This window comes from Capsicum annuum, chromosome 4 (genome assembly GCF_002878395.1).
Source record: "Capsicum annuum cultivar UCD-10X-F1 chromosome 4, UCD10Xv1.1, whole genome shotgun sequence".
Classification (NCBI taxonomy): domain Eukaryota; kingdom Viridiplantae; phylum Streptophyta; class Magnoliopsida; order Solanales; family Solanaceae; genus Capsicum; species Capsicum annuum.
Window position 1 is genome coordinate 190,865,820 of NC_061114.1, and position 13,237 is coordinate 190,879,056.

Consider the following 13,237-nt stretch of genomic DNA (forward strand, 5'->3'; position numbering starts at 1 on the left):
GGGACCTGGATGCAGATCCTGGCGTATCTTCCTTGTTGGGTAGACGAGGTGCAGGTGTCAATTTTGAGGAGAGCCCCCAATTTTGATCCTATTTGCTCTAGAATTGCTTGGTCGTAGAACTCTGTTGGCAGGTGTAACAGACGAAGCCATACAACTGTGTGCATCTGAGTTGCCTCTTGTGGGACGAAGTTTGGTTCCCATTGTCGAACTGAAAGGAAATGTCCAGTTACGAACCATGGACCACCATGTAAAACTTTTCTCATATTTTTCGGGCAGTTGAATTTCACAGTGTAAAAGTCGTTCCACAAATCAATAAGAGTTAGTGGCTTTGTTGGTTTCCATAAATCTGTTAATTTCATCCTTAGATAATTGCGTACTAGCCGCTTATTGAATAACTTGACTATACTGAGTATTGCCATGGCTGGTATATGTGTATCTTATCTTTTTTTGATAGGTCAACGACATTTTCACCTTCAGGTTTGCTGATTGGGCGTTTACCCGTTGCGTGACTGTAATTCATGTTAATTGAGCCGTTTTTGTTGAGTAGTTTATCTTTGAAACTATCTCCAATAGTTGGGATGTTGGTGGTTATTGGTTGTTCGATGGCCATCATGTCCGGCGATTTTAGTGGTTAGGGCACTGGAACCGATGGAGCCACTGCTGGTTGGGGTACGGAGAGCATTGCTTTCTCTAGTATAGCAGATATTAATAATCAAATAAAAATTTAAACAATATTAAATTTTTGTCTCAAAATTATTTAGGCTTATAGTCATACCAAACAACCCTTAAATGTCGGTGAATTATCTATTTTTTGATTTAAAAAATATGGCTATGCATAAATTTAATTTGTTTTTTTTTTAAAAGAACTACTACGTCTAATATTAATTTGAAGGCGTTAGGGCGTGCATGTTTGTTATGGAGAAAATTTATTTTTTCGTTTGATTTGACAAAAAAATTTAAAAATAAAAGAAGTTTTTTTTTTTTTTTAAAAAAGAAGAAAATGACTTTACCCACACAACTTCAAGAGTCTCTACAAGAAATAAGTCTTTTCTAATATATCTGATAGTATTATTGAGGTGAACTCTTCTCGAAGAAAATACCACTATTTCACCTTCTTTAGGTATAAAATATAGTAATTGATTCGACAACGTGAATAAAGAATTACATTGAGTATCCTTTGACCATTTTCCCTGTCAAACCTATGCCCCACATTCTCGTCTCTATAATTTTTGTGCTAGATTAATATTTCCTTTCTTTACTTATCAAATACTACAAAGTAAATAACAAATAAAAAAAAATCTACTTATTTTTTTAAAAATGTTTTGTATAGAAAAGAAAATATAAGGTTTGTACCAAACACACCCTTGCTATAAAATGAATTCAATGAACCTAATTAATATTGGGCAAGAAGGAGGCACCAAAAAAATGAAATAAAAATGGAAAGAAAGGAAGTAAAGTCGTAGATGAAGTCCTTAAGCTCTCTCTTTCTATAAACCGACAGTTTCAAAGATCGATCGCACATAATTTCACCATTGTTATCAGTTAAAGTGTGTGAACATAATAAGTTCTTTCTCCCCTGCTCCATGTTTTTCTTTTTCTGCGAGCATCAAAATTTTATTTAATTAGTGATGAATTATTATAGTTCTTGTTATATTTAATTAATTAAGTTTTGTTTAATCTTCAATTAATTAAAATGCATATGTTTTTGTATAAAAATACGGCATATTTAAATTAATTTTATACCTATATTATTATTGAATGTGGAGTATAATTAATACTTACAATATCCATAATCTATATTTATAATTTATAATTGTGAGGTGATTTGAACTTTTTGTTCTTCATTAAAATACATTTCTTTTCATTATTTTCTTCAATTTATTATTTATATTAACTAAACTTCTAAAATATATGAGACTCCTAAAATATATGAAATGAGAATCAATTAATATTTTTTCTTGTACTGATCAATTAGAAAAATACTCCTAAAATAAAACTTTATTAAGAAAATACTTTTATAAATATTGAGATGCACCTTAAACTACAAAAGAAATCGGTTTACTTATTGAAAAAATATTTCTAACCCTCAACTTTTTTACTATTTTTGTCAATATAATAGAATTCAACGTGTGTGTGTATATGTATATATCTTCTTTATTTTCATTCAAGTCATTTTTTAGGGTAAAAATTTTTGCTCAGACAAGAATTATTTTTTATCAAAACTGAAGCTTTTGTGATCACTATTATATTATTTTATTATAGTTTACAAGTCGTAGATTAATTTATAGGTGCTAGATCAATGTCGATCGACTTTGAGAAATTTTTTAGATAAAGGTTATATTTAATTGTATTGTATTTGATTATATCTCTGTTTTGAATTTTTTTTTTTTGGTAAAAATTAGGTTTAATTAAATAAATTCTTCAAAAAATGTTGAATTTGATTATTGTATTTATCTTTATTATTTAAATAAATATTGAATTTAATATAATATTTGAACTCAATAAAATAAAATACACGCGCGATGTGCGTACACCTAAACTAGTGAAATAATATGTGGTTAAATGATAAAATAATTACTAATAATCATGATAAATATATGAATATTCACGGAGGTGCATGTATTTATGCATTTTATTATTAATAAAACTATTAATAAAATGATAAGTTAATTTATCAATTCTTATATATATAATAAATTCAATATTTGAGAAAATGACTATAATTAATAATAAAAATAAATAATAAATAACAAATTATTTTTAAATTTTAAATTAGATAAATAAAAATAAACATGTATTTTTAATATAATATTTTATTTATTTTATTTTACTTCTTTGTTGATTTGACACATTATATTTCTAAATTATTCTATTAATGATGTTTGATTATTATTATTATTATGTAGTCATTTATTACTTATCAAGACAAAAAGAAAAAAATATACATATATATATATATTTTTTTTATAAAAAGACGATATGTAATTTAAAATAATTAATTATTAATATAGGTGTAAATTGGAATAAAAAGAAAAGATAAACTGGGAAGTGATGAACATTAAATGTAGTGCAAATCTATAAGGAGAAAGTAGCTCTAAAATTAGATGCCTAACTGTAGCGTTGACGGCTGTTCTTGTTTAAATTTTCCTCTTCCTTATATAACCCTCCTCTCTCTCTATTGTCAGTTGGAAAGTGAAATATTTGTCGGATCCAAACATCTTGTGCTCAACAAATTGTACTCGAAATCTTCCGAAAGAGCTGTTGAACTGAATTTAATCCATCAATTCAGAAAGATTTTTGGGCTCCGGAAAAAGTCGGTGATTTTGGATTCATTAACAAGTGTTCCTTTTCTTTTTCATTGAAAAGGTGTCAATATATTTCATATAAAAATCATCTGCGGTGTTGATTATTTTTTTGTTTCTAATATAATTCGTGAAATATTGGGGGTGTATCCAGTATATGTGCATATTAAAGGTGGCGAACCCAGGAGATTCCGGCGAATATGACAGAATTCCATCAACAGCAGGAGGTGATGATTCAGAAACTACTACTCCAACAACCACGACAGAAGGAATTCCACAGCCATATGAACAATCACAATCGTTCGAAGAAATGTTACAGCAGCAAATACAACAAGAAACAGAGTATCTTATGTCTGCATCAGAAACTCCCATGTTTACAGGGTACAGTCAGTCAAGGGACATGTCAGCAATGGTGACGGCGTTAACACACGTGGTATCAGGCCGGCGACAGGGAGGAGAGTGGGGTTACAGGCCCGATATTAGCGGTGTTACGACGTCGTTTGGTTCCGGGAGTATTTATTCGGGGAATTCACCGTCTTCTTCCAGCTCAGGATCATGGGCTGGACAAAAAAGAAGACGTGATCAAGAAGAAAGTGTTACTGCTGAGCAAGCTCATAGGGTTTATGGAGGTTTTGGTGAATCATCTTCCTCTGTTAAACCCGGTTCGTATCTACCACTTTCCACTAATTAAACAATCTTTCCTTAAATATTCTTTTCATGAATTAGTTTTGTCTTTTATTCCCTCTTTCTACTTCCTCATCTTATTTATATTCTTCTTTTCACCTGTGTCCTCTGTGTTGGTCCAAAAACATGATTTCCGTCCGGTTTCTTTCTATGGGTTTTCCTTATTTGGTTCATTTGTATTATTGCATGTTATTAGAAAATGTCAACAGTGGATTACAATAAAAATTTAATTAATTTGTGAGTTCCAGATTTTAAGGATGTTTTATTAATTTTTGTTGCTCCGAACAACTTTATTCTGATGCAATATCATCTGTTAATTATTTCAACCAGAAGAAGCTACAAGCATGGCAGCGCCATCAACCGCTATCACCACCGCTGCAGCAACCACTGCTACGCAAACAGCACCGCAACCATCGGAGGTGGCAGCTGAAGAAACAGGGGAGAGGAAGAGGAGATACAGAGGAGTAAGACAAAGGCCGTGGGGAAAATGGGCAGCAGAAATAAGAGATCCACACAAAGCAGCAAGAGTTTGGTTGGGAACATTCGATACAGCAGAAGCAGCAGCTAGAGCTTATGATGAAGCCGCACTTAGATTCAGAGGAAACAGAGCTAAACTCAATTTCCCCGAAAACGTTCGATTAGTACCGCAGCAGCAGCAACAACCACCACCTCAGTCCACAACAAGATTAGCCATTTCATCAGCACTACCAGCTTCACAATTCCCATTAATGTCTGCAACGGTACCGACAACGCCACCATCATTTTTCCAATCATATAATCTACCTCAGCATCAAAATCAACCTCCGCTGCAGCAACAACAGCTTTTTCCGAGCTCAGAAGTAGCTAGAGATTATTGGGAATACTCGCAATTACTTCAAAATCCAATAGATTTCCATGGACAACAATCTTCATTATTAGAGCAAATGCTATTAGCTTCATCAATGGGAGTCTTGCATTCACATACATTTCCTTCTTCCTCATCTTCCTCATTAGCAACCTCTGCAGCTTCCTCGACTTCTTCCCCTGCATATCCCATGATGTTCTCAGCTCAACAATCGCGCTTCTTTCAGCCACAAACTCATCAGAATCAAGGAGGTAGCAGCAGCAGCTCCAATTTTCCTCACCCTTTTTGGACTAGTTCTGGCCACTACCCACCTTCTTCTAGCTAATTTTTCATACGACTTCCCTTTTCTTTTAATTTTATATACTTTTTTTTTTTTTTTTTTTTTTTTAAAAATAGGTATTCATTTTTAAAATTTTTCTTGTTGGGATTTTGGTTTTTGATTTTCTTATGGTTTTTATTTGCATTTAGGATATGAACAATCTGATCTTAATCCTCATTAGAGATTTCAGGCTCGAAGTTGATGAGGGAAAAAAATGAATTTTTACCCATGTGAATTCAGATTAATCGCGACCAATTGAAAGATGCAACACACCGGGAAACCAAAATAAGTTGGGACATAGGTGGTCACTGTTAAAAAGTCATTTTTATTATTTTTGTCCTTTATTTGAAGGATAAATGGTTTATTATACTCTTGAGTACAATACAACAAGAATAGTACAAGAGAGAAGCATATTTAGGTTTTCATATGCATAGTTTTGGTACCCCACAAATCTGAAATGTTTGTCATTTTTTTCATGATTTAACGAAGAATCCTGTAGAAACCAGCCAACTTGTGGTGTTGTCTATTCTTCTTTATTTTCATCTTTGCAAGCTACCATCATATTCAATTACTGACAACAATTCTAATGGTGTTGATGAACTTTGTGACTCTTGTTATTATCTTTTTTTTTTTTTTTTTAAAAAAAAGTTATTCCTTAATGTGTACCAATTGTTTTATCTTATAGTGAATCCATCTGTTACGTTATCCTTAGATCCAATATGGTCAAATTTTTTTAATTAAATATAGTTTTGGTTTAAATTAATAGAGAATTAAGTTGGTCTTAATCCAAACATAATTTTAGGATTATCTATGTTTTGTGGATCAAGAATGTGAAAGTATTAGCTAATGGATTTGATACAAGAATGTGGAAGTATTAGCTAACGGATTTGATCAGATAAAGTTGTGACAACGGAAATATCTTTTAGATACTTAAAGGATGTGGTGCAATTGATAAAGACGATTTTGATTGGTGCAACAGATAGAGCATTTTTTTTTTTTTTTTTTTTTAAATTTGAGATTTCGATTTTAAGTGGCACATGAAAAGTTCTTGATAGAAAATGCTTTCTAGAATGAACCTTATGCGTGTGTGTGAATTCGAATTAGTCGAATTTCAGTACTCATATCCGTTATTATTATATGTGATTGCTTCTCTTTTAATTAGAGATTTTAATAAGTTCTAGAGATTTTAATAAGTTCAAGCCAATAATGTGGTTGCTCTTCGCTTAACTAGTGATTTTAACAAGTTTAAGCCTTGAGTAAGAATTTTTTTTTTTTTTTTTTGATAAAAAGTACTTCTCCAAATGACCTTCATATGATGCATGCGAATCTACAGCAATTGAATTTCAAATACCATATATTAAATGAAAAACCAAAGGGACAACATCCCTTAGGTTGTTGCTATCTGTTGATGTTTACTAATACCTCCTTAACAAAGCGTGAAAGAATGATACTCTTGTGTCACCATTCTCATCCCGATCTCCTATTATTTTGTATTCATTCTTTTTGTATTTTTGTGGATTTTGGATGATCTAATCACATAATAATTGAAGTTTATTTACTCTTACCTAAATTGCTAATCAAGGCTCCACATGACATCTTGTCACGTAGTCATTGGATAGGAACTCGGACATGTTCTTCCAAAGTTTCTTTTAATACTCTTCTCACCGGCTCACCCTCCATATGAATTTTATATAGTTTTAAATTTAAAATGATGGTATTAAGTGCTAATAATGGAATTACAATTTAACCTTTTTGTATATATTTATTGAATTTCTTAATTCATATAAGATGATTTTGGCTAAAATTATTTAATTTTGCGAGGCCATTTTCTATAGACAGTATCTATTATTAGAAATTTCAGCGTTTCTTACCAAATAAATTGCCATTTCCAGAGCAAACTGCAAAGTCATGATATGGTTTATTTGATTAAAATGAAGAAGTACTGATCTATCAGGCTTCTGAGTGATTAGTACATACCTCGATTGCATTTAACATATGATGTCAGTACAAACAGGAGAAATACACTTTGGCTGCATTAAAACAAGAAATTTAAGTTTTGTGCATCGATAATATATAAAATATTCTATGCTACCACGTAAATTTGACCTGCTATTGAAGTTACTCACAAGTATACCTAATTATATAGAATATTTTGTACCGTGCATAAAACTTAAATTCTTGAAACAATCAGCGTCGTGCACAAATTGTGGTAAAAACAATCACGGTACGCATTCTTTATTAGGATTGATCACCTGATTATGATTGATCAGTATGTATTCTTACCTTAATTGATTATTTAATCATGGTAAATGATTTTTACATATATATAGGTTAAGATAGTTCACCAAAGCTTAAAGTATTGTTTTACACAGCGGTGATTAAATCTACATTGTTATATATATATATATATATATGTATGTGGGGGGGGGGGGGGGGGGGGGGGGGCATTATGAAGAAAGCATGATAAGGTAGGAGTTATTTGTGGCGAAGATGATGAAAAAAATGAGATTGAGATGGTTCGAGCATGTAAAGAAGAGGTGTGTGGATATGTGAGAGGGTGAATTTAATATTAGGAGGAACATGATTAGACAAGATATGATACATCTTCAACTTACAAAAAATACGACTTAACATAAAAAAATTTGAAGATCGAGAATTAGATAGATGATAGATCGAAGAATATTATCGTATTTTTATATGGAGGTGAGCGTGGGGTTATGGTGGTTGGGTGTTAGTGGTGGTGGGAGTGTATTATTTAGTATTCACACATTATCTTCTTCTTATGTTTTAGCAGTAATATTTGTTGTTTTATTTACTTTAATTATTTACTATTTTGTTGTCGTTATCTATTTTTTATTACACTTTTTTAAGTTCGAGATCTACTGAAAATAATTTATCTACCCTACAAAGATAAAATAAGATCAGGTTTGTTTTATCCTCCGCAAACATCATTTATGAAATTTCAGAGGTATCTTATTGTTGTTATTAAAACCCCCTCCCATACACAGACTTTAGACCATGGATGGATCTAGAGGGCACACAGGGAGTTCACCCGAACTTCCTCATTAAAAAATTACACTATTATAAGGTATTTTGAAAATTTTTATATCTATTTATAGATTTTGAACCCTCTAAATATAAAATTATAAATTGACTTAGTTTTTGAGGGAGTTTAAAATTTGTTTTGAGATTTCAAGTTTAAGTTCCAAATTTATATTTTTATATTTTGATTCGTCTCGATAAAAATTCTCAATCCGCAACTCAAAATTACAAAGCTATATCTAGTTAACTACACAAGAGTGAAATGGAAAGATATGTGTTAATCTATTATGGGGGTGGAGAGGGGGGTGGGGATGGGGTATCTGGCGACGTAATTCTCTTTATTTAGTGTTTACTTTTATTTTTAAGTTCTCTTTATTTATTTATTTATTTATTTTTTAAGTTCTCTTTATTTATTTATTTATTTATTTATTTATTTATTTATTTATTTATTTATTTATTTATTTGCTTAAATTCGTTTTGTTTATATTGTGTTCTTATTTTTCACAATTACGTCATTTATGTTAATTTTATTTAAAGTTACTTCATCTTTGCTCTGCGTTATTAGTCATACCGTAAATATTATCAACGTTAATACTCCAATTTATTATCAAGTACCATATTTTACTATGAATATAAGGTTACCTATCTTAATTTCATACGTAAGCTCCAAAAAAAATTATTTAAAATAGCAAATCAATATGGACAAAAGATATTTCTTTTCACACAACTTATTTACAAATCATACATGCTTTTCACTAACATATTATAAGTGCATTTCTGTGTGTCAGTATTATATTGATCATAGTTTTCTCTCTTCTTTTTAATTTCACCCGATTTGTTTTTTTTTTTGTGCTTGTTTCAACTTAGTAGAAGTAAATTTTCTGGAGTTCAGTTCTACATGCGCTCACATTGTAATTAATTTTTGTTTGCACAATTGGTTACTTATTATTAAGTAATATTATGGGTAATTATTTTTTTGATAAATATTACTAGATAATCTAATAAAAATAATAATTAACTTGTTATGAAACAATAATGTAAAAGAATATCTACATTGTGTTAGGGGTTTTGCCTTGATTTTCTAACCAAATTTAAGTTTTATTTTTCTTAAAAAAAAAATAAAAGTAATATCATAATTACTTTTACTTTTTTCTGAAACGAAAATATAAAACTTTTTCATAATTGACTAATCTCTTTCTCAAAAGAAAGATTTTAAAACTCTATAAATAAAAGACCTCCCTTCTCATACAATAACATATAATATCCACAATGTAGTCGTTATGAGTCTTGTTTAGGAGAAGATTTTCTCCAAATAGTTTTTCATGTTTTTAATATTAGTTTTAATTTCAATATGTAGGTCTCTTGACCAAATCCTATATATCAATAATATGTTTTTAGTATGTTTTTCTTTATCGTCTGAATTATCACCACGATGATTTGCAATTAATAGCTTCCGCATGACGTCCTCTCGATTTCGAAACCAACACGTTCAATGCAATAACTTAAATTCATTATACTGCAACATAATAGATCATACAAGCTATAAAGCGTGAGTGTATGTTTCCTCTAATATGATCGTCTTTTGGGTACACGTGATAAAGTTAGAAAATATGTACTACTTCTAAATTCTAACGTTGTTTAATACTGGACATGTCACCTAGCCTTAATTATTATATCTGTGTACATCAATATAACTTTATGAGACATCCCTATAATGCATTATTTTGGTGTTCTAAACAAAATAATTACATACAGATACCGACTTTTACACTTGATTATGTGGTGAATTTAGCAAGGTTAAGTAAGGTACACATGACACACAGATTAAGGTCTTGAAGGAATGTACCAATACCTAAAATTATCAAGTGACACAATTATTGATAGTGAAATGCGGAAATTTAGCCAAGACATTTGGAGACTTGATTACTTTAAGAAATGGTTCCATTGTTGCCATCGCAAAATACTATCTTTTTATTTTCATGGATTCGAGATTTGAAGTTTCTGATTTTATGCAACGGCTTCAAGTTGATATACACTAATAAAAAAGTTGACAATCAAAATATTTATATACATTTGATGGATATATATATATTAATTGTTCTCCCAAAGTACACTTCCAAGTGTCGGACATTCGTGTAACTGAATAAATTAAACTTTGATGTATAATAAAGACATGTTTAAATGTACGGCAACGTATTAAAAAACGTGTTAAGGGCTCAATTAAGAAATGTTTTATTCTTTTTATTTGGCCGTTCAAATAAAATTTTTTATTTTGTAACACAAAAGTGGGTTATCGCTCCAAACATAATGTTAATTAAGCTTATTACTTTATATTTCTTTTTCATTTTTGCATTTAGGATTATTTTCTTAACAAAGCAAATTTTTAATTCTGATGTTGTTTTCTTCTAGTCTCCATCAACTGAAAGTGAAAAATTGCAATGCATGTAATCATATTGCATTTCTATGTTACTTAATTTTCTTTTTTTGATATAAAATACCTCGAATAGAGACATTTTGATCATATTACTTGACCTTATTACTGCTTGACGTGTACAAAGTTACAATTTTCTTGAACTCGAATATTTTATCAATCTTTGGATCGGAGAACCTTACGATTTACTGATTTAGTATATATTTAGTATACGTATGCATTTGTATAACTTTATTTAAAATGTGATTGATAATTCTTGAGTTTATAAAATTATATAAATCTGAACATTTTCTTAACAAAAAAAGATTATCAAGAATTAAAAAGAACAAAAGAGGTATGCATTTTGCTTTCTTTCTTTTTTCTTTTTCGGACTGATATTCAGATATGTAGTAAGAGGCAGATGTAACACTGCATTATTACTTTATTAATCTAAATTTAGTATTTTTGACACAAAACATATTTTTATTTGTAATAATCTAAAGTCATAGTAAATAATAAATTTAAATTAATATTTTTAAAAATATAATAAATTCAAAACTAATTTTTTTTTAAAGATCGAAATCAAATCTATAAATAGAACTTAAATTCTAAAACCGCTTCTACATAAAGTTACTTGAGAGAGAAGGTTACGTCTCAAACAAGTATTTGCTAGTCACTTTCTTCCCCCAGCTAGAATGTTTCATTCTTAAAGTGGAAACTTTCCCACTTTTTCTTCTTTTTTGTTTTATTTTAATTCTTTTATTATAATTTATGTTCTACATTGTTTAAATTTGATGATTTAAGCACCCACGCGCAGAACACGTGACCAATATTGGATGTTGTTAAATTCGATGCTAACCTAAGCACCACATGTGGCATGCAAGTGCAATGAATGATAATTCAAAAAGAACCCCATATTTGTCCCACATATGCATATAATAAATGTTTTTTTTTTATTCTTTTTGTTAGCCCTATTGTAAAGACCCATCAACGTGTATAGGTTGGTGACAATGAACTAGTACTAGAAAATAAACAATTGGCAAGAATTTGCCACGTGCTCTCACAGCATTTATCTAGACGATCTAAAGGTAAACTTATTTAAATAACGAAATAAAATAATGGGGGGTATTCCTCTTGTGTTGGTTGTTTACCTACCTATTTCAGGAAAGTTGAAAGTAGGAAGAATCAATTTGTTTATGTCTAAAGAAACGTTCTACCTTGATATTTATATTAAATAATTTTTAATCTTAGTGATTAAAAATAGAAATAAAAACACATAATACTTAATAATAATTAAATAACAAATATATGTATGAAAAGCAATACTTTCAATTATTTATAAAAATAAGTATCTAATATGAATAAATTATATTATTGTAGAAAATTAATTTGTTGAGAAAATGTCGAATTACTTGACGAAATTCTAAAAGAGGCTAGTATCTTCATGGAGAGCAATGGTGGTATTTTGTATGATTGAAATATCTTATTTCACGTTTAATTAAAGATTTCGATGTGTTTTAATTTACAAAATAAAAAATCTCTTGATAAAAAGTAATTTTATTTCATCTAGAAATATTAATCGTGCTTGGATATCGATTAATTGAACGAGCAAATTCCGAAACCTAAAGCAAAAAAGAAAGGAGCAGCATTTCAAATGTTTCATAGATTATCAAATAAGTTATTCCATTTAGGACGTTGGAATAAATAAGTTATTCCATTTAGGACGTTGGAATAACACTTACTTTGGGTATAAAAAGAATCTAACAAATTAGTTTTTTCATTATTTTTACTTGTTCAGTTTGAAAATTAAGAGATATTTTATTATTTTTTAACTTATTTTATCCTTATTATTAAGTACTGGAGTATTTAGTTTTCAATATTTTGATGAATTATAGTTAAAAAAAAGTGATATAATAAACTATTATTTTATTCAATGATTTTAATGAAGGTGTTAAGTCAAACATAGACAAGTAAAAATAAATAAAAAATGTAATAAATGTCGTAAAAGTATACTTGCTTAGTATACTTTCTAATACTTGTATAGTACTCCCTCGTCCCAAAGTAATTTTTATGCTAGTAAAAGTCACTTCCACGAAGAAATTAAATTCCTTTGAAAATTTAACACTATTAAGAAGATAAAGTATAAGTATACGAAGGATTCAGAATTTTTATTTAAGGAGTTCGAAAAAAAGCAACCACATTGAGAATGTTGCAAATTAGCGAATCGAATATAGATATGAACAGATCGAACAGTCTTATATGAGCGAACTTAAAATAAATAATTTTTATCTAAATTAAATATCTTTATAAAAGATTTATCAAATATATAATAATATTTACTTTGAAATCAATTTATTAATTAATTTAGTATTTTAAAGAAACCCATAAGTTTTAAAATTTGAATAAGCTTATACTATAAAGCTATTTGCAAAAGTTGATAAAGAGAGTAATTTAAAAAAAAAAATGATAAAGAAGGGCTTGAAGTAAAGAAACAAGAAAAATCTCATCCAGTGAGGCTCAATCTCGAACCTCAGGGGCAGTTTTGAAGACCCTTAATCAGTGCACTGCACACTAATATTGTTCTAAAGGGGTTCATTATATATATATATATATATATATATATATATATATATATA

At 29.4% G+C, this 13,237-nt stretch overlaps 1 protein-coding gene across 4 annotated transcripts; it reads left to right on the plus strand.

Annotated features, from left to right (window-relative positions):
• Positions 1-3,043: 3,043 nt before the first annotated feature.
• LOC107867626 (ethylene-responsive transcription factor ABR1) lies at positions 3,044-5,721 on the plus strand. Of its 4 annotated transcripts, none has more exons than XM_016713944.2 (3): positions 3,134-3,366; positions 3,457-3,964; positions 4,317-5,721. In XM_016713944.2, the coding sequence occupies exons 2-3, from the start codon at positions 3,460-3,462 to the stop codon at positions 5,153-5,155; spliced, it is 1,344 nt and encodes a 447-aa protein (XP_016569430.2). In that variant the 5' UTR covers positions 3,134-3,366; positions 3,457-3,459; the 3' UTR covers positions 5,156-5,721. The 4 variants fall into 4 exon arrangements, with proteins under 4 accessions (XP_016569429.2, XP_016569433.2, XP_016569430.2 ...); XM_016713945.2 differs by having other exon boundaries at positions 3,134-3,313; XM_016713943.2 differs by having other exon boundaries at positions 3,044-3,964.
• Positions 5,722-13,237: the final 7,516 nt, after the last annotated feature.

Coding starts and splice junctions, on each gene's coding strand:
- LOC107867626 (XM_016713943.2), top strand. CDS start 3,460: ATGTGCATATTAAAGGTGGCGAACCCAGGAGATTCCGGCGAATATGAC. Junction 3,965..4,316: donor ATCTTCCTCTGTTAAACCCG/GTTCGTATCTAC, acceptor TATTTCAACCAG/AAGAAGCTACAAGCATGGCA.